At 41.9% G+C, this 22344-nt stretch overlaps 1 protein-coding gene across 2 annotated transcripts in view; it reads right to left on the reverse strand.

Annotated features, from left to right (window-relative positions):
* ITPR2 (inositol 1,4,5-trisphosphate receptor type 2) overlaps positions 1–22344 on the reverse strand; it is a 427719-nt gene that overhangs the window by 84909 nt on the left and 320466 nt on the right. For both annotated transcript variants that reach the window (XM_079773600.1, XM_079773601.1), the window contains exons 46-48: positions 7526–7633; positions 3378–3570; positions 885–1010 (exon numbers count right to left, since the gene is read on the reverse strand). In XM_079773600.1, the coding sequence (XP_079629726.1) occupies positions 885–1010; positions 3378–3570; positions 7526–7633 (427 nt within the window). The remainder of the gene's footprint in view (positions 1–884; positions 1011–3377; positions 3571–7525; positions 7634–22344) is intronic.

A 22344-nucleotide genomic window follows, 5' to 3' on the forward strand; every position in this document is an offset into this window, starting at 1 on the left:
TACACAATATTTGTCCCCATCTCACACACCTCCCATTTAAATTAATTCAAAGACAGTTTCCCATGATGCCAGCATTTGCAATGACTATTAATAAATCACAAGGACAAACTCTAGACAGAATAGGAATATTCCTACCTGAACCTGTTTTTGGACATGGTCAGTTATATATTGCTTTCTCTTGAATTTGAAGAGTGTGTGACATTAAAGTTAAAGTTATAAATACTTTATCACAAGAGAAATTAGTCAAGCACTCTGAAAATGTTTTTACTCTTAATGTGGTATACAGGGAGATATTAGAATAAGTTTAATCAATTTATCAGTCATTGTTTTTATCAATGTTGTTTTTATATCATGCTTTTGTAATTTTTATATCATGTTTCTGTTGTTGTTATATCATGTTGTTATTATTTATTAATCAATTCATATATTATTTTCATATACATTTTACTAATTTTCTTTCTTCTCTGACACTTCTATTATAGAGAAAGGGCAAACAGCGATATTAAAATATTTCTTCTAATTAATTTCCTTTCAATCTGCACAAATCTGTGCACCGGGCCACTAGTATTTATATAATTGATATGATGATGTATAAAAATGCTTTGGGCAATAATAGGTAGAAATAACAATTTTCAGTGCTTTATTTATCAATATGTAATATAGCTCTTCTGTATCTGAGTTTTTGCAAAATAACATTTTTGTTGACCATAGTTTTCTGCCTACGCCACTTACTATAATTCTCTACTTCCAACGACTATAGAAAAATCGATTTAACAAGAATTAAATCATTATTATTTTGAAGCTCTAAATAGTTAAGAACTGCATTGACAGTGTTATTTTAGAACTTCAAAATATTTATCATTTAAAGAAAGATAAGCACTTGCCTTCATCTCCATCGTCCCCAAATGGGTAGAAGAGAGCAACAGCTAAATTGATGAACACGGCCAAGTTGAAGGAGATGCTCCCCCAGAGAGATATGTGTCTTGAAAACCAGAACAGAGCAGGGTTATCTAGTAAAGAAGACGTGCAATGGGATAGAACAGAAAAATAAATTTTGGTTTCCACACATCAGTCCTACTGAAATAACATTTTCCTAAATGCATTTTTGTAAACTAGTATAAAGCATATTTAAATAAACACTTAATATGCCCTATTTTATAAAGTTGATAATTAATACCATGAAGAAGTTTTCGATTTGATTTCTTCATCATTTAGCCAATTCACAACCAAACCATTGTAGAAGGGTGCATAATTTTGCAATTGCTAATGATGGATAGGAAAGGTGATTCTGTATTAATTCTCTCTAACATATCCCTAGAGAAGATTAGGAAAAAGATACATTAGCAGCTGCCTGAGGCCATTTTTAATGGAATGGTACACACTGCTATATAATTTAGTAAAGCTGATACATTTGTCCCACGCCAATGCCTTAAAGTAAAAAACAAAAACAAAAACAAAAAAAAAAACCCTGGCACAGATCTATCTCTGATGAAAATTCCTATGACGCAGACACAGTTACCTGCAACTCTGAAACTTAATAGCATGGCCTGGTACCACTTCTTGGGAACTAGTGATTTATAAGAACTGGTTGGGTTTGCAATAGCAGAAGAAAGTGAAAGATACAATAAGAACTACCCACAAGTGACAATGGCTTTGCTGAATAATTTCAGCAAAGGAACTCTGTATTTGTCACCAGAAAAGAAATAGTAAATGCATTTATTGCATACAATTTATATCAAACAAAAATTAGTGTTTTTTTCCTACCACTCCAAAGTAGTTGAACAGATATATAATGCATGTAAGTTTGACCACATGACTTTTCAGGTCTTGTCGATTCTCTAACTTAATATGGAATGAATTGAAGGGGGAAAGCACATGAATTTTCAAATAAAAATGATAAACTTTTCAAATTATTTTCTGTGAATTCCAATCTCTGGGGTCTGTTGCTTACTGATAAACTATCCTACCCTTCCATACACAGTGTCATCTTCTCTGGGAAGGGAGCATTTCAACACTAGAATAGGCTACGACTAACCATGACATTAAGTTATTAATGTATCATAAGCTGTAAGCATCTGCATCTCCATCATTCCGGAATGAGGAGTCCTCACTGTTAAAAGCAGAATATGAAGGTGAAATTAGAAGAGGTTGATGCAGACATTGGTAATCGACCCATCAAATGAATTAGATCCTATCTATAACCTCACAATAAGGTGCTTCCAATTTTTTAAAAGTAAAACACGTACTGGAAGTTATTTGAAGATTTCTTTTTATAAATGACAAAATATTTATCCAAAAAAAGCTCAGACCCCACAAACACGAGTTCATTACTCAATTTACCTTTTGTCAAGGATAGAAATGGATGTTTTTCAAATTTCTCAAGTAAAAATGTCGAGTATTCATATGTATTCTGGACACCCAAAATTTTCACTGAACTTTATAAGATTCTACCTAGTAAAATGCTATGGGAGAGTAATTTCTTTATTTTTTCAAATATTCTGCTAGGAAAGCCTGGCAATGCATGCCGCCACCTTATCTTCAAAGATGGTGTGTCTCAGGCTCCACTCAAATTAAACCACAATCGTTAAAATTCCTAGGAAACTAGAATGACGACACAATGCTGAATAGAGATATTGAGCACATACGCCTGCTTGTCTGGAAAACGTCCCCAAAAGACAAAAAAGACCTAATCAAGAGTTTCCTTCTATCAATTTTTGTTGAAAGCTCATGATATTAGTTACGTGGGAAAATGAGATTTTATTTTAAACTCTCAAATTTTTAAATTTGAAGATTGAGTATTTCCAAGTAAACTGTAGGCCTGAGAAATAAGTCATGGGAACGGCATTATGCTCATTTTTAACTTTAAAATGATAACATTTCTATTAGAATACAAGCATCACACAATTTTTAGTTTGATTTGGCGATGTACAGATATAGGGAAAGAAAGACTTTCAGAAAATCGTGAAACAACCCACTCCATCCTAAGATCCTAAGGCGAGAGAGGATGAGCATGCCGGGACCGGCACCTCCATGCCACTCACTGAGTGTTAAGGCCAGTCAGGGCCCCTTTGGGGGCTTCAAACCTGCAGCTGTTCAACAGTTGAAACACAACTGCAACCTCGTATTTCATCATATTATAAAAGTACAGGGTCAGCACTGAAAGGTGATCTAAGGCAGAGGTTTCTGTGGCAGGAAGCTGCAGGTGTCTTGGCTCCAGCGGTAGGCTGAGCTTACATTCTGACGGCCGTGGGGGATCTCAGGAACATCAGATGGCAAGAAGTTAAAAACCAGTTTAACTGAGGAGTGTCCTGTGTCCCAAGGTACCAATGGGTCTACCACGACGCCCCAAACTCACCATGTTCGTTTATGGTACTTACTCCTGATTTTCTTCTGCCACTTCATCTCATTGTAGAGGTCTTCTGTTTGCTGGAAGAAGTCGTTCACTTTGCTGCCTTGCTCGTCCCTTTCTGTCATAGTGAACACACGGCACTTGGACTCCCGCGTCAGGTATTCACATATGTTGGGGACAGGAAAGACTATCTGCTCCATGGTCCTGTCGTGCCGGACAATCTGCAAACATTAATTTACAGGTGCTTTAGCCTTTAGCACCTTGGTCTTAGCATACTGTTTTTTTATGTTAAAGATATTTTATGAAATCAGTTAATGAAGAAAACAAAAACAAAAAACAGGCCAGTTTGAAGTATCCTAGATAGTCCTTTACTGGATTACTTTACATTTTTCTCTTTAAGGAAGAGATATTAGCTGACTAAAGTATCACAAATATTATACTTCGTTATAAATAACAAAAGCCCAAGTCTTTATTCTTTCTGGATTACCATTAACCCAATTTTTACTTTCATGAAGTACAGGAGAGAATTAAGAGAGGGTGTTAATTAGCAAGTGATTAGCTTATCACATTATACCCTGCACTTGATATATCTGCATCTTGTTCTTAGCCTGTCCTTCCTAAAAAGGGCTGTTGGGAAACAAATGGCCTACACAACATGATGCCAGAGAAAGGTGCTTTATACCATTAAAATATTTTCCTATTCGTGGCAACACATAATTTTTGTAGGTAGAATATCCATTCTAGCATATACCTATATATAAATATTCATTATTTTGAACTTTTCTTACTTGGTATTTGTGACAATTTAATGTTAGATTAAAAAAAACAGGCTGAATATTTTCATACTAGTAGCCTGTTTGCACGAAGATTCGTGCAATAGACCTTCATTCACCTGGCTGCCTGCACCAGTTTTCTGCCGGCACCAGGGACCCAGGCCTTGGCTGTGGCCACCGCCTTCTGCCTTTTTCAGGGTCGGGGCTTGGCCCCGGGCAGTGGCCTTGGGCTCCGCGGCACCCAACATCCTTGCTAAGGATCGCAGGAGCCGACCCCCAGTGGTTTCCTGCGATCCGTGCAGGCTGCCCACTGGTGCCCAAGGCCGGGAAAGCCTCCGCCCCAGGCTTTCCTGGCCTTGGACTCGCCGCACCCAGCGTCCCTGCTACCGAACACAGGAGCCGACCCCCAGTGGTTTCCTGAGATCGGTGCAGGCTCCCCGCTGGTGCCCAAGGCCCCGAAAGCCTCTGCTCCTGGGACCCCCGGGAGCGGCGGGAGGGGCGGGATGGGCACGGCCAAGCCCCTCCAGGTGGCCAATCAACCCGGAACTCCCGGGAGGGGCGGGAGGGGCCGGGCCACGCCCCCCGGGTGGCCGATCCACCCTGGGACCCCCGTGAGCGGCGGGAGGGGCGGGATGGGCCTGGCCATGCCCCCACAGGTGGCCGATCGCCCCCCCCCCACCCCCGGGAGCGGCGGCATGGGTCCGGCCACGCCCCCCCGGGGTGCCGATTGCCCAGCCACGCCCCCCCGGGGTGCCGATCGCCCCAGGCACCCCAGGGAGTGGCGGCATGGGCCCGGCCACGCCCCCCCGGGTGCCGATCGCCCCAGGCACCCCCGGGAGCGGGGGCATGGGCCCGGCCACTGGGCACCGCCATCTTGATCTTCTCAACAGTGGATATGCCACCCGGAGTCCCGCCCCCAGCCTCCTGCTGGCCCAATCGTGGGCATAGCGGAGGTGCGGTCAATTTGCATGTTTCTCTATTATAAGGTAAGATAGTTTTACTATGTAACAAGGGTCTGTGAAAACCAAATCTGAAGGTTCACATTTACATATGCTGCCCAACCCTCAAGAATGAATCAAGACTGGCCTAAACCAGAAGAGTGGCCTATTTCCCTTTGCCACTGATGCGGTGTTGGTGAGCATGTGACCTACTTCTGGAGAATGAGGCATGAGGAGAAATATCCTGGGAGGTGGGGGGAGGCTTTCAGGAAAGATTTTGTTTCCAAAAAGAGAGAGCCTTTGAGACCAACAAAATAATAACAACAACAAAACCAAATAGCTAACACAAAAGTGCTTTTTGCCTGTATATTCTTTGTTCCTGCTGAGAACGAAAGGTAGTGTAAGGGGATGATGCCTGGAACTGTGCAGCCATTTTACAACCAGGAGGCGAGACATCACCAACATAACAAAGAAGGCTGAGCAGAAAGATGGGGAAATCCTGCATGTGTGAAGACACTATTATTATTATTTTTATTGATTTCAGAGAGAGGACGGTAGAGGGAGAGAGAGAGAGAGAGAGAGAGAGAGAGAGAGACATCAATGATGAGACTCATCTATCAGCTGCCTCCTGCATGCCCCCTAATGGGGATCGAGCCCCCAACCCTAGCATGTGCCCTTACCGGTTCATAGGTCAACGCTCAACCACTGAGCCATACCGGCTGGGCACAGTGTGCACTCTTTATCAGAAAAGATTTTTTTCCTAATTATTAGAGTTCCAAATTGGATCAGTTCCCCCTGAAGTAGTGAGGTCTCTAGCACAGGAAGAACTGAAGGCAGAACAGAGCTACTATAAAGCAATTCCTCCTTGGATGGGTGAGTAGACCAGGTAACCCACAAGGTGCTTCCTATTTCCCAGGACCTTTGAGTCTATAACTTACAGACAAACTCTGATTTTCCACAATATTCACCATTGTGGTTATACGCCAGATACAGTGTTCAGTTTCGGAAGTACAAAGATGCCCAAGACCTGCCTCATGCAGAGGACGAGTGACACATAAGAAGCAATATTGCATGTTCCACTAACAGAATGACCACACTGTGGCAGGAGCACAGTGAGGGGAAATGAACGAATACTGTGAAGAAAGGAGGGCAGGTCATATGAGGTGGTCTTTGAGTGAGCATGAGAATTGGTAGAGAGTAAATGCCCAGTACATATTTACTGAATTCACGTATTTCCAGCTAAATCTCACCTCACTGCTGGGAAACCAATAAAAATCCGACTTCAACAACAGCCCCATCTCTCACACACCCCGATCCCCACCTCTGGCTTACCCACTCTCCCTGCTATTCCCGATCTCTTCTAATCACCTAGCTTTGCACTTTGGCTTCTGGGACCTTCCTTAGAACCATACTGGTTTGGTGATCTATTTGTATCCATTTCCCCAGCTCCCTGACTTTGCCAGCCTCTGATTCCTAAGCACCTGATGCAGAAAGCAACGCTTTGCTGCTGGTCCATCTAATAGTTTCCATTATGTCAAGTCTCCCACAAAAGCTACAGGAATATTAATGTTTATAAATGCTAGCAAGGGATCCATTCTGTGACACAGGTCATAATGCTCATTATTCCAAAGGTTTGGCAATAGTAAACAATAAGCTCCAGTGATTATATATCGCGAGAGTTAAGAGCAGTGATACCCACCATGCACTCTGCTGAAAACTAAACTATACCTGACAAAGTGAATGAATGTTTGAATGCAAATTACTAGTGACAAGCGTCAACCACTCTCCTCACTTCTGCCCGATTAGCTCTGCCAACTAGCGTCAGAATGACACCATAGCTGGTAAATGACAGCCAGATGGGTCTCAAAACACATAATGATAAGTCTGTGTGGACCCACACCTCCTGAACTGCCACCGGCCATTAAAGAATGTCTCCTTTATGAGGGTGGGGAGGTCAACTGTTGCATACTGAAAATGGAAACTGTTACACCATCCCAAGTTTATGCTAGCGATATAAAAACTTTATTAATGACTTCAATGTTTCTTATACTTCCAAATACTTTCTTACACAGAGATCTCTATTTTAATAAGCGTTCTATAGTTTTTAAAAAGAAACCTTTTCTTAAATGACCACTTCTATTATAAAATTTTTTTCTCTAAAACATCACTGCTCTGCAATGACAGCTTCCATGACCAAAACAAAACAGAACCAAAACTACCTTATTAGTTACAAAAGGAAACTTAAATATAGTCCTGGCCACAACACAAAAGATAACTTTGAAAAAATGTTGCGTGCCTCAAATTTTTGTAGATCACTCCTCACATCTCATCTTTTCGTGCATACTTTTACAGTTTATATCAATTTGGCTTCCCTGTTCTGGGAAACACTTATGAAAAAGGTCTGAAATAGAAAGTAAATATATCTTTTCACAGTTGGTCCCTTTCAAGAAGTAATGGATAGTTACCTCAATCTGTGCCGTGTGGTTGGCATAATACTTTAAGGCTTCATCTCCATCATCTGGATCTGATCCTGGTTTGAGCATCTGCTGTAATAATTTGTTGTGACGGGCCAACTAGAGGGGAAAAGAGAGAGAAAACAAGTTTTAGATCTTCCCCACTCCCTTTCCTGGAGACAAACTTTGAAATCACTTTGTCCACTTGTACACAGAGCTTCACAGTTCTGGGGCTCATGGCAATTAATTACATGTCAGGAAGGCATGTCTATTTGAAAGGCATAGACAATGAAATCACAAGAATCCACTATTACTACGTCAATCTTACATTTTTATTTGGGAATGTATATGTTCTTGGCTTAAGAAAACTATGTCTTGTCCAGAGTAGTTGCTCAATTAATATTTGTTGGTTAAAGTTGTAGCTTCCATAATTGTATAAATTGTGCCAGGAAAAAGTAAATCCCAGTGATAGGTAATTGTTATTCCCCTATAATAAATTTAAAGTACATGCACATGTAAAACAACTTGGTCAACAGTGTGACAGTCCAGTGCGGATGGGACCGATATAATGGCAGCTTCCTATATACACGAAAATAGGTATCTGTGTTTCAGAAGAGTTTCTCTTATGGCATCTAATCAACTTTGTACTGAACCCCTATACTTCTGCTTATTCACACATCAAAACTGGCACTTTATGGGTACATATCTCAGTTTTATTATAATTGAAACCAGACATTTAAAAAACAAAAATCTCACCATAAATTATAAACTACTGTCACTAGAAGTAATCTTTCTCATTTGAATGCCTATGGCATTTGTTGGCTAATTCTCTCACTTTGTAGATAACTAATAGTGCCTTCACTGTCAATTTTATGGTTATATAAAATAATTCCTGAAACCTTGAAATGTCTTTAACCTTTTAGATATTCTATTTTGCCTCAAGTTCCCAGGGGGCTTTAGTAACAAAGAATCTCCATAGAATTCTTTTATTCATAACACAGTTCCTGTCTCTTACTGTGTTGCAGGCACTATCCTAAACACTTAAGTACATGATCTCATTTGACCCTACTAAGAGATCCTGGAGACACACTCATTTTTATTTTTAATCTTCACCTAAGGATATGTTTTTATTGATTTTAGAGAAAGAGAGAGGGAGAGAGGGGGATGCCCCGGCCAGGGATCAAATCCACAACCTTTTGGTGTATAGGATGACACTCCAACCAACTGAGCCCATCTAGCCTGGGCTGGGTAGACACTCTTATTATCCCAATTTTACAAGTGGGGAAATTAAGGCATAGAGCATTTAAGGGACTTGTTTGCGATAACATAGCTAGACAATAATAGAGCCAGTATTAAACTCAAGCAGTCTAGTTCAAGTCAGTATTTTATCAACATTACAGAGTAATAAATAAGCATTTGTATTATTTGTGGGATGTTAATTCAAATTGTGATTATAAAGAATGGAGATAAATTTAAAACAATAATCCAGAACCTATATAGCCACATAAACATTATCTTTGTAAGTGATAATTTGGTAAGTTAAATATTCATTCCATTAATGCTGCTCTAGAGCAAATAATTTTAGAAGCTATTGTTTTAGAATTGAATTTTAGGAATATTTATAAATCACTCAAGAAAACTATTTCCTGTTTTATACAGGTTGGGGCAGAAGTAGGTTTACAGTTGCGAGTTCACGAAACAAAGTTTATTCCTGTGCTATTATTTAATAATATTGTATTATTTTCCATCCAAATAAGAATGGGAATAGAGGAAGTAAAAATACAATGAGGTGAACTCCTGAAAAGTATTGTGGGGGGCCAAAAAATGGGTGATAGCTAGAGAAATGGATAAAGTACAAGGAAAGGTTTTTGAAAGATGAGTATTATAATATCACCTTTGTTTGGTTTTTGAGAGAGAAGAAACATTTGCTAGAGCAATGTTTTGACCAAGTAAGAATGGAATGATCTGGTATCTAAATGGAAGAGTTTGCCTTATATAGAAACAATTCACCCAGTGCGGGCCAGGACACCTGTCGGTGAGGCCAGTGAATGAGGCCAGTAAGCATGTTTATGAGTTTTTGTCCAGAGAGGTTCAGCTGTCTGGCTCCTTCCATGCAACGAATTTAAATGGGCCCATGAAATCCAAGCTGAATAGGGAAGGAAATGAAGCCAGAAAGGACCATGGAAAAGTGATAGGATCAATTGTAGCTTCTGATGTTGTTTAAAAAATGTACTGGAGTGGAGGTGCTAGAACAATTAGAAGTGCTGCTTAAGAAGGATTAGTGAGAATGAGATGCTTGAAATGAAGCCTGTTGACAAAGTGTAGGCAGCAATGATTGATTAGGAATAACCATCATCTATGTCGTCTATGTCTATGGTCAAATTGCTGCTCACACTTCCACCCTTCCCTGGTCAGAGCCACCTGGAATACTGCAGTAGCCCTTTAACTGGTCTCCCTCCTCCATCCTTGTCCTCTAGAGTCTAGCCTTAACCCAGGAGCCAGGGCTATCCTGATCAGATCATGCTTCTTCTGCTCAAAACCCTCTGAAGGCTGCCATCTCATTTAGAGCGAGAGCCAAGTCTTCGCCAGGGCCAACAGCACTACAGAACCTGCCCCGCTACCTTTCTGAACTCCCCACAGTCCCGGCCACCCTGGGCTCCGGACTATGCCTTCCACATGAGAAGCATGTTTCCATCTCAAGAATTCTGTAGCCACATTTGGTTTACTATTCCCTGCCATGCTCCTGTTCATATGACTAAAGAACGAAAACAGCCCCAGGTTCTAAAGAAGAAATAGCATCCTTTACTATTTACTATTAAGTGCCTTGGAAACCAATGGCGAAAACACTTGGTAAGTTTCTGGATGAGTATAGCACACTTGTGGGGAGCCATCACAGTAAGAAATCTAATTTAAATCCTAATTAAAAACTGAAAGACAGCTAATGAAGATTTTCAAGGACAGCCATCTATGATATCCAACGTTACCTGACAGAGACCCTCACAACAATACTTGAAATTAGCTGATGTCACTACACAGCATGGTCTGAAAAACCAACCAACAATCAATATTAGCAATAATGACAGTGTGAACATGGGCAGCAGCACTGAATGCTAAAAGGGAACAATATCATGGGCAAGAAATCTCTGGGTCCTAATAATACTTTCAATCCATAATAATCTTTATCAGGCAAAGTAGTAGCAATTGCTTTATATATTGGGTGGACACGGTGCTTACTTAATAAACAGTGCCCAAATAATTTTACCAATAAATAGCTCTTATTAGCTCATTAATACAAATAGAAACACTAGTCCTGATGTAATATATGAACAGAGAGATGCGTACATATTAATGCAGAGGGCTCAAAAGCATTGGTGAATAGTTATCCTTATAAAAAAAAATAAAGACATATCACCCACCAGGGAAAGATTGCCAATAAAGGCTAGGGATTTGAGCTCATTATGTTTTAAAAAGAAAAAAGTAAAATTAATCACTTCATTATTAATCATAACATATTTTTAATTTAAATACACATGCAACACCAAATAGGAATAAAAATATGTATGTATACATAAAAGGCACACACACTTGTAAGCACACATATAACCTACAGCATGGTCTTTAACTAACATTGTGCAGTTTTTAAAAAATCAGGATTGGGGAATAAAGATGACAAACTCAGGCTTTTTACTTTTAGTAACTTCTATTTCACATTTATCTTCGTATCATTAGGATTTTAATGTTCGTTTCCATTTTGTTCCACACTAGAATGGAGTAAAAACATCAAGCAATTGCACTTGAGTGATATTCAACAATAATTATTCTTTGGCTCTTCTCATCTGTGAAATTTTTCGTGTGAGTTCTACTTTTATTAATTGGTAAAGGCAACTGCCTTTCCAAAGATCACAAAATGAGCCGGAGCCTGCAGGCAGAATAATTGCCTTATATGTTTCAGATAATAACTGTACAATGCTTTTATACCTAACATTTTTCCTGTTTGAAGCAGAGAGCAATCCAGAGAAGAGTGTATAAACTAAGATTTTACTTATTCTAACATGCTTAAAACACACAAGCCCTGTATTTTCAAAACATCTATTTTTCTCTGATTGCGTGACCCTATGTGCAAAGCACAACACTACTGTGAAATTATAGGTTAAGAAAGACTTTTTTTCTTCTTTTAAACAACCCACTTTCTAGTTGGAAGTATTCAAACAATTATTGAAATATAATTCATATGAGGAAAATAAAGGCAGAAATACAAGGAATCATGTTTGATTTGTGGTTTTCAAAAGAAAATCATGCAAGAAATGCATCTAATAAAAGTTTTAAGAAATGGGTAAAATGTTCATGTAGAAAGGGGAAAGAGGATGGCACAAGGAAGTCAGTCATTCTGTGTAGAGAAGAATTTGCATTAAAATAGGCATGGAATATGGGGGGTGGGAGACAGGATAAGAATTTGGAGCCATACTAAATACCCGCATGAGGAGTCTGAATAGAGAAGACCGTTATTTCTAACTATTTCCATCAAAAAGATACATTTAAGACCTAACCACCAGTACCTGTTAATGTGACCTTATTTGGAAATAGGCTCTTTGAAGATGTAAGGATGTTAAAATGAGATCCTACTGGATTAAGAGGTAAATGTGGGCACAGACACACACAGGGAGAATGACATCTGATGACAGGAGAGATTGAAAGGACGCCAAGCCAAGGAACACCAAGGGTGGCTGGCAACTAGCAGAAGGTAAGAAGATGCGGGAAGATCCTACCTGAGAACCTTAGAGAGAGCATGCTGACACTGAGATTTAGGACTGCCAGCCCCCAGAACTGAGAGGGAGTAAATGTTTGCTGTTTTAAGGTATCCAGTATGTGGTAATAAGTTATGGAAGCCCTAGAAAGCTGTCTCAGTCTGTTTGGGCTACTGTAACCAAAAATACCGCAGACTGGGTGGTTTATATATCACAGAAATTTACTTCTCACGTTTCTGGAGGCTGGGAAGTTCAAGATCAAGGCACCAGTACAGCATTTGGTGTCTGGGGAGGGCTCCTTCCTCAGGAGCATATGTCTTCTCAATATAAGCTCACTGGCAGAAAGAACGAGGGCTCTCTCTCCAGTCTCTATTATAAGGGCAAAAACACCATTCATGAGGGCTCCACCGTCACAGCCTAATCACCTCCCCAAAGCCCCACCTCCAAACCCCAGCACATTGGGCATTTGGGATCCAACATATGTATATGGGGGGCGGGAGGGACACACACAGCAGAAGACAATACAAATACATCATAAAGGGCTTTTTTCTTCTAGCCGTGGCCAGATAAACTGAGGTCTTCTTACCCATTCTCTTCGCTTCTATCAGTAAAGGAATTTGGGGATTTGAGGGGATCCACTTGGGAATGGTGCCATCTGTCTAGAGCTACTCTCCGGACTGGGAGGTTCTTTATAAAGAAAACAGCCCAAAGACCAACTACTCCTCTAGAATATGGATGCCAGAATCCTTATTCTTTCAGGTGTAGGGTCAAAGCCGTGTTAGGGAGAAGAAAAGGCAGTTCCGCATCAGACATTTCAGCTGTGTGGTCTCAGCAAGAAATTGTTCACTGTGGCAGCGGATGCCTGCACCCAGACACATCCGACGGAAATCAGCTTCAGGCATTCCTACCAGAGGAGCACTCCCTTCCCACTTCAGTCAGCAGAATCAAGGCTTCGGGGAACCCCCATCAGTGCCCAGCTTCAGTCTGAGGTTAAACAGTGAAGGGGCTCGTTTCTCAAGGCAGAAATGGTGGGTTTCCCAAAAGGAGCAGGGTGAGAACATGAACGAGCCGGGGGGAGGAGTAGAGCGAGAGGAGAGAATACGGCCCAGGGTGTCACAGAAGGACTGTGGAAAGCAGATCAAAGGGCGGATTCTCCACCAAACAGCATAACTGAATAGAGCAGTTGCAAAAAGCAACAAATCTCAGTCTTTCTTAAAAAGTTAATTCTTGTTCTTTCTTCTCTTTCCCAGACGTCTTCATTCCCTAGCCAAATACATTTGTCTACATTATCTTGAGCAGAATTTGGATTGAAACTGGAAGAAGAGAGAAAGAAAGAATGTTCATTTTTTCTGGACTTCCAAAATAGGCCCTTAAGAATCCAAAGAGAAAGCCCGGAGGAAAGTGTGGCCAGGAGGAAAGCCGGCAATGAGCAGGAAAGAAAACAGAGAGGGTGTCCATTCTGAGGAACAGCGTGTGGTGAGCCCTGGAGAGAACGCGGCCCCTGAGCACTGTGCGAGGCCGCTGTGGAGGATCCGTGGACCCGCAGACCACAGGGCCACAGACCCCCCCCTCCCCTGCCCCCCGGGGAAGCTGCACCTCAGGACTGTTTTCTCTCATCCTGGCCACACACTCAGCAGCTGAGGGAAGTAAGGAACTGGTCCCTTCTCTGCCCCTCAGGACTGAAGGAGGGACCCTAGAACACCATCATTAGCCTTCACCATAGAATCTTTACCAAAGGAGTTTGTTTTAAGAGGTTTTATTTATCTAATATCTAAACTAAATTCTTTATGATTCCTAGAGGTCAGTTTGTCATTTCCATTACAACAGTGGCCAAACAAAGACAAAGATATGTGCAAAAGGGCAAGAAATTCGCCAAAATTAAAACAACAACACACACACACAACTAATTTTCATATGATCCAGACTCCTATTCATTAGGGTCTGTCTGAAATTACAGCAAAATCAATAAAAGACCTTCAGGGATTATAATGAATACATGTTTGATAGCTCAACCCTTGAAGCAGGGCAAAGTTATCGGAGAGAAAAAAATAAAGACAAGTCTTTGAAATTTCTGGGTCTCACTGATACCGTGGTAATAACCTGGTTATTATTAACAGGGACGGAGTAAAGAGAAGACTAGATAAAGTAGGCATGCCATTTATACAGCTTTGCCAGGAAGCTGTAGTAAACATTCTTCACGTCTATTCCCCTCAGATCACTGGGGGCAGGGACTGGACAACAGACGCATGCCCAGGAAGGTCTGTGTGAAAGGGAAGGTGCTTATCTGTTAGTCATACCTGGGAACAAGTCAGTGGCCAGAATAGGTGTGGCCCCTGCAAGGGGGAAAACCTGAACATTTAAACTACCAGACATAGGAGCCCCTCTCCCTCTTGGCTCTTGGCCCTCTAGGGCGGGCCTCCTGTTGCAGGGGGCGCATTCCTCCGCATTTGCATGGCCATGCGGACGCCTCCACAATGGACAATGGACTTGAGCCTGATGCTCTGCTGGACCCAGCTCCGCCATGGGAAGGACACTTTGGACCCCGGCCCTGCTTCTGGCTTTGCTGAGCCCACAGCTGCTCCTTTTCCAGGACTGAATTAAGCGGCATGAGACTTTGGAACCCGAGAAATGTAACTCCAAGCAAATAAAGCCTCGTACCACATCTCATTCGCCTGAGGGGATTCTGAAAATGCTTATTTCAGCAGCGCCCCCAAGAACCCCACTCCCACCAATGACGGGGAACTATGGCCCACCAATCTCTCCACAACATCACTATTCCCATAAAGGAAGTCATGTATTCCTTCAGACCCAGAGACGAGAGGACACTACTAGTTCAGTAGCTTCTTCAAGCATCTAGAAATGAATTTGCTGGGCATTTACCATCATGTCCCCTCCCTAGGGATTTTTCAAATGTGGTTTGGGAAACACTAGAAGAACAGAAGGCTCTTTCTCCATAATAATTAAAATAACAACATGTGCATGTGAGTTATTAACCACTTGATTTTAATGTAACTTCCTTACCTAGAATGTAAGCCCTAGGAGGACAGGAATTTTCTTGTCACTGTTGTGTCCCCTGCATCTGTAACAGTTTGGCATGGAACAGCTCCTTAATAAATATTGAATGGATGGATGGATGGATGACTGGAGGGATGAATGGCACAGAGTGTTTTCGTTTGTTCAGTTTTTTTAAGGTAAATGTGGTTAATTTTCCTAAAGAGATTGATTTTTAGAAAATGTAGAATTACAACTTGTAAATGTGAAAGATGTTTTCATTTCTATTTCTGGGATAAAGTGATTTAGCCATTCACTTACAACACAAAGATATTAGGAATTAGAGCATTGCCTATCTCCTCAAAAGCATCTTGATTCTTTCATTGTTTACAGAGATTCCCCCCATGGCAAGGAGATGAAAAATGCCATCTTTTTGAGGCCCTTGACCATATTAACATAGGCCTTGTGGTTGACTGGGAAAACTTAGAGGCCTTGCTCTCAAAGTCGTTGTTGGAGTGAGTGGGCTTATTGCCACACTGAAGGACTCTCATCGGTTCTGCCGCTGACCCTTTATGGGAACACATACAAGTCACTTGACCTTCTCCTGTGTAATTTACCCAGGAAATAACAATAACACCTACGATACTATATCAAAGAGAATCACTGGAGGGCCTGTGATCCTAATGCTCCGTAAGCTCCTCAACCAACCAGGTTCAGGGAAGAGCCCCGTGCTACGACAATTCTTCTCTCCTCTAGGACATATCTGTTCCAAGAAAGAGTCCATTGCTTTCCTGTTGCTCATGGCCTTGACAAAGCTTCTTTAAAGTGGCTTAATTAAAGGCTTGGATTTATAATGATGAGTTCCACACCAGTTCTCACACTGCCAGTGTGCGCGGGGATCCCCTCTGAAGTGCACAAATTAGCCCGACGTAAAACCAGGGGTGGAACGTGGGGGATTGAGAAGAAGCACTGCGAGATAATTTTCAGGAACTTGAAGTTTAATTGCTTGAAAGTATCTCAACCCCAGTTTGCAGCTTTCTATTTCTGAGTTACATCCGACCGAGAAACATCACGCTAGTGCCATCTCTATGTTTAACTGTCCCGTCAACCGCTGCTTAAAAAAGGGCCAGCTTTTGTTAGAGTGATTCTCAAAAGTGAGAGAATTATTGCTCAAGTGAACTTCTGCATTTCAAAAGCAGAACTAATAAAGGAGAAAAGGAGGTGGCAAGGTGAATCTGAACTCTAAGTAAGGATTCAGATTAGCTGAATCAAAGTGAAAAGAGACCAAGAATTTCCGAACATGTATTTTGTTATTTGTTCAATAGGTGACACCCAACACCCTTTTAAATGTTATCTAGTCATTCAGAAGTTAAATTACCCAAGTTGCAAATGAAAAGACAAAGGGAAGGCATGCAGAGACAAGAGAGGAAGGGAGGGAAAAAATTGAGAGGAAAAGTCACTTAGAAAAACATATTTTCTTTTCCTAAAAAAATATATCGCTAACTGGTAGAGAAGACATTTAAGGATACAGGTATTAAATACAAACATATTGAAAGTACAAAGTTACTGCCTGCATTATAAGCTTCTTTGGTATTATATGGTGAACTATTGATAAAGGAAACAATATTGTCAGATCCATAAAGCATGTTAAAATGACCAAGACCCGCTTAGCCTAATCCAAAAGAAACAAAAAAATCTCCTTATAACTTGAGCAATTATGAGCTCAAGGCAATAATTAGTGTATTCCTTGCATGTTCATTCTAAAATACTTAATGATAAACCTCTCCTCTAGCCTGGTAATTCTCTAGGCATTAGGGCCATAACATTAAACAACACACACAAGCCTCCTGTCCTTACAGAGCTGACGTTCCAGGTGGTGGGCGAGACATAAACCAACATATATATGGTTTATAAAAATGGGAAAATGCACAAAAGAAAAGAAAGCAGAAGATGGGAGGAATGAGCACTAGGGGACCGGAGGTTGCCATTTTAAAGCAAATGGTCAGAGACCACGTTAATAGAAACTTAAAAAGCAGAAGAAACAGCAAACTCAAAGGCACAAAGCAGGATTATGTTTCTTGGATTCAAAGCAGAGTCATGAGACCATGGTGTCTTGAGCAGGTAAGGAGAAAGGTGCTGGAGAGATGGGTAGCGGGGGCAGAGGCACCAGATCATATTGGGAGACTTTAGAAGCCAATACCAAGACTTGACTTTTGCTCGGAAATTCACAAGTATTTGAAGGTTTCGAGCAGAGAGGTGACATTATCTACATGACATTTTTAAGGGTTCGGTGTAGCCTCTGGGCTAGAGAAGACACTAAGAAATGCATGGTTGAATGGAAGTGGGGATAAGTTAGATGCCTACTGCAATAATCCAGGTGAGAGATGGTGGTGGTTTTGGACCAGGTGGTAGTGAAGGATGAGGGCGGATTCTGGAACATTCTGTGCCAGAAAAGGGATGATAACAGAGATGGCTACAAAGTAGGGTTGTACAGTGGTTTAGCATCACAGGCTCTGGATGGACATGAGTTTAAATCCTTTCTGTCCTACTTGTTAACAGAGCAACTATGGGCAAGCAACTCAACTTTGCTAAGCTTCACTATTTGCAAAATGAGGTTAACAACAGTGCTTTATTAACATTTATCTCAGTGAGCTGCTGTGATGATTAGATGAGACACAGTACCTGAGACAAAGGAAGCACTTGATAAATATGAGCTAAAATAATAAAAATAGAATAATCAGGAACACAATCATAAAAAGGCTCCTAAGCCATGTTAATGGGCATACACTCTGCTCCACTGGAAGCTATTGCAAAGTTTCATGGGGAGACAGACACAACAGGTTGGCATTTTAAATAATCCCTCTGACTTCCCTGTGGGATTGAAAAGGACCTTGGATGGAGGCAAAGAGACAGGAAGCTGGTGCCATTGTCCAGGCAAGAAATGATGATGGCAGGAGAGGAAACCGATGGCAAGAGAGAGAAGACTGGGCTGATCTGAGAGACATTCAGAAGGTGGAACTGATGGACATGCTGTCTGGGGGCGAGGAGGGCGGGAGTTCAGATGAATGCCAGGTTTCTAGCTGGATACCTGGTCTGAGAATCATGCATGCCACTCACTGAGAAAGGGAGCTCACACTCATTCCAGGAAGAGGCACATGACCATCTCAAGACTGATTCCCTGAACCACAGCAACTCAGATTGCAACACACAGGAAAGGAGATAACAGGCCATCAAGAGAAGGTGGGAAAGGTCTGGCTGCCTGTCACCACCTGTACCCAAAGCACTGATCTTTTCTTAATATGTGTGTTTAATTTATTACTTTAGAAAACTTCTCCCGTAGTTGGTGTCAATTTCAAACATGTGGAAGTGATCAACTTTAAAAACAAGTTAAATATGAGGCACTTCAAGAATGCATGATATAGTCAATAAAATAGGAGGTGACTTCAAGGAAATCTTGCCAAGAGAAATTGTTTTCTGTTAAAAATATATAGATATGTTCATTTACTCCGTTAGGAATTCATTTGTGAGCCCTCTTACAGCATCCGTTTAGGATCTGAGCACGAAAGCTGTCTGAATTCCAGCCGGGCCCAACCCTAATGAGCTTCTAGAAAGTTGATGTGCCTCTGCTTCCTGCTTCTGTCTCAGCCATCTGAGCATGAAGGCTTCGCAGCAGCTCCCAAGCCCACTGACATTTAATTAGCACCGTCGCTGTGATCCCACAGCAAGCCCTACCAGATGAGCACCCCAGAGCACCACGCAGAGTGGGTACAAGCTAAAACAAATCTCCCTTCTGCAGATAGAGATCTGCCTTTGCAAACTGGAACCTGGGAGTATTTCCTATTAGCCCTTTACAGGCGCTGCATTTTGGTAACACTGCTGTGCTCAGGGGAAAGCAAATCCTAATATATAAAAAGCCAGGGGCTGTCACAACCAAAACAACTGGACGGATAACCGAACAGCAGGCTGCATGGGGCAACAAGGCCAGCAGAGGGGATAGTGAGGGACGACCAAACGACCGAACAGCAGGCTGCATGGGGCAACCAGGCCGGCAGGGGGGTTAGTGAGAGACGACCAAATGACTGAACAGCAGGCTGCATGTGGTGACCAGGCCAGTGGGGAGGCAGTTGGGGGTGACCAGGCCGGCAGGGGGGGCAGTTAGGGGCAACCAGGCCAGCAGGGGGGGTGGGGCAGTTAGGTGTGACCAGGCTGGCAGAGGGAGGTAGTTGGGGGTGAGCAAGCTGGCAGGGAAGCAGTAAGGGGCAATCAGGCAGGCAGGCAGGTGAGCAGTTAGGAGCCAATGGTCCCAGATTGTGAGAGGGATGTCCGACTGCTGATTTAGGCCCAATCTCTGGGATTGGGCCTAAACTGGCAGTTGGACATTCTCTGAGGTGTCCCGGATTGGAGAGGGTGCAGGCTGGTCTGAGGGCCCCCCACAATGCATGAATTTCGTGCACCTGGCCTCTAGTCTCTCTCTATATATAAAAGCCTAAGTGACTGTTACAACCGGACGACCGGATGGTAGCTATGATGTGCACGGACCACCAGGGGGCAGATGCTCAATGCAGGAGTTGTCCCCTGGTGTCAGTGCACTCCCACAGCCAACCTCCTGCAGCCGGCCAACCTCCCATGGTTCCTCCCCTCGGCTGGCTTGTCCCAATTGGCCCCTCGGCCCTGATTGCCAGCAAGGCTGAGGGACCCCACCCGTGCACAAATTCGTGCACCAGGCCTCTAGTATAAATATGAGGAGGCTTAGGAAATGTTGGAGGATGGACATTTTAAACACACACACACACACACACACACACACACACACACACACACACACTTCTTCAGGAGAGCAACTGCATTGAGTTGAAGGTACAATTCAAGGTGTCTTGCTCCGAGTGACAGCAAGACACCTTGAATTGCAATGCCACCATTGTTTATCTCATTCTCCCTCCCCTCTAGATTTTAGAAATGATATTTCACTTTCATTCTGCATAAGATCAAGATCAGAAGAGGATACTTTGGCTGCTCTGAATCATTGCTCCTCTGACTCTGATGTGCGTTTGGAGTGTATCTACTGTTTAGGTAGTAATCCCACAGCCTCCTCTGCTCACTGCTGTCAGTTTGGGGCCTCATCACTCAATACAGATTGCACTTGGTAAGACCATTGGTGACCTGCTAAGTGACAAATCCTGGGGTCTGGTTGATGGCTGCACCTTGTATAGGAAGGTGTATCTTTGGAACCACGGATCCCAGTCTTCTTCCTGAGTCTCTCTGTCTTAGCTTGCTTTCATGTCCCATTCCCTCAGACCTTTCATTCTCAACCTGTCACCATAGGTTTTTCTTCCTCCTCCTTTCTTTAAAGGTGGTATTTATTCAGGGTTCCATTCCAGTTCTTTTCCTGGGAAATCTCATCTATAACCACAGTTTCTAATATCATTGACATACTAATATCTCTGTACATTGATGTTCCAAGCCTGGCTCTTGTTACTGAGAATTAAGTACATATGTATAATCAATTGCCTGTTGTACAACTCCAACCCAACGTCCTATAAGTTCCTCAAATACCAAAGGTCTAGAACCAAGCTTCTTCTCTCCTCATTCCACCTCCAGCCCTTCTCTATCTCCAATCTTGTGAAATGCATTGTCATCTATCCACCCACCCTCTCTATCCCTGTGAGTTATCCAAGACTCTCACATGATACGAGGCTCCAGATTCTCACACTGCCTTTGGGGCCCAGGAATACACACCCAAGGAGGAGAGGGTTGTGGTTTTTGGTCAATCGTTTTGGTATGAGACATTTTTTTCTGTTGATAAATAGCAGAGATGAATTCCTTTAATTTCTGAGATGTGGGGTTCACAGATTTGAAAAAAAAAAACATATTAGGTGATAATCAGATTATCTTGATAGCAGGACAGTGGAAAGCACAAAAGGAGAAGGAAGGGAATGAAATGAGAAGAGGCGGTGTGGAGGTCAGGTGACCAGACTCGCAGACAATTAGGGAAGGAAGCTGAAGAGGGCAAAAGTCTGAAGCAGCTTTTTTAAAACTGTGACCTATGGACAACTTGAATAAAAACATCCAGACTGTACAGTAATGAGATTTGGGGCTCTGCCCCATTCAATCAAAGTCTCCAGAGATAAGGTCCAGGAATTAGATGCACACTACAATTTGAGAATCACTATTTTTGACCTCAACTTTGATACACAGTGTTTCCCAAGTTTTGTATCAGATGTAAGTAGACTATCCCCTCCCCCCCCACACACACTAAGTTTCTTTAGTTTGTCCTCTGACCTAGGCCCTTACATCAGTCTTATGCAATTCCTTCTGCCTTCCTGTCCCCCTCTTCTGCTTCTATTCTACTTGATTCATTCAGACTCTGAATCTAAGAAATGGCCATGGGCCTGCCCTGTCAATTGGTCAGTCAATTACCATTTCTGTTCAGGCTTCTACTTTTCACATAATACTAAAGTCACAGAATCACAGCAATGGAAAGAAAGAACCTCTCTTGTTCTCTTTTCTCCAGGCAGAACGTCTACGTGTATGTCTCTGTGTGTCTATGTGTGTGTTTTACTCATATACAAAGTTAACTGAGCACTATAAATAGAAACAAGAAAAATACTTAAAAGTAAATGACCTCTCCATTCTTACTCATAAGAATATTTCAAATGTGGGCAATTATGACTTGAAGATTATAAAAATCATCAAAAGCACAGTTTGGCCAACTATGGCTTGTGGGTCAAATCGGGCCTGTCACCTATGTTTTTAGTTTCATTTTAACACAGCCATGCTGACTTTTTTCAGTACTGTTTATGTTTGTGTGTTTTTTTGCATGAAAGTGGTAAATTAAGTATTTGCAACAGACAATATAACAAGAAAAGCCTAAAATATTTACCATGTGGCCTTTTGTAAAAAGTTTGCAAACCCTTTATAAACGTAACACAAACTTACAAATAGCTTATGGGTTTCATGTAAGTGACAAAATGTTAAACAGAGAGACAGATAATCTCATACATACATATATACATAAAATTCTAGAAGATATCTTTGAACCACACAATTTTATATCCCTAAGATCAATATTATCTCATTGATCATGTAAATCCCAAC

Source organism: Cnephaeus nilssonii (assembly GCF_951640355.1).
Source record: "Cnephaeus nilssonii genome assembly, chromosome: 6".
Classification (NCBI taxonomy): Eukaryota; Metazoa; Chordata; class Mammalia; order Chiroptera; family Vespertilionidae; genus Cnephaeus; species Cnephaeus nilssonii.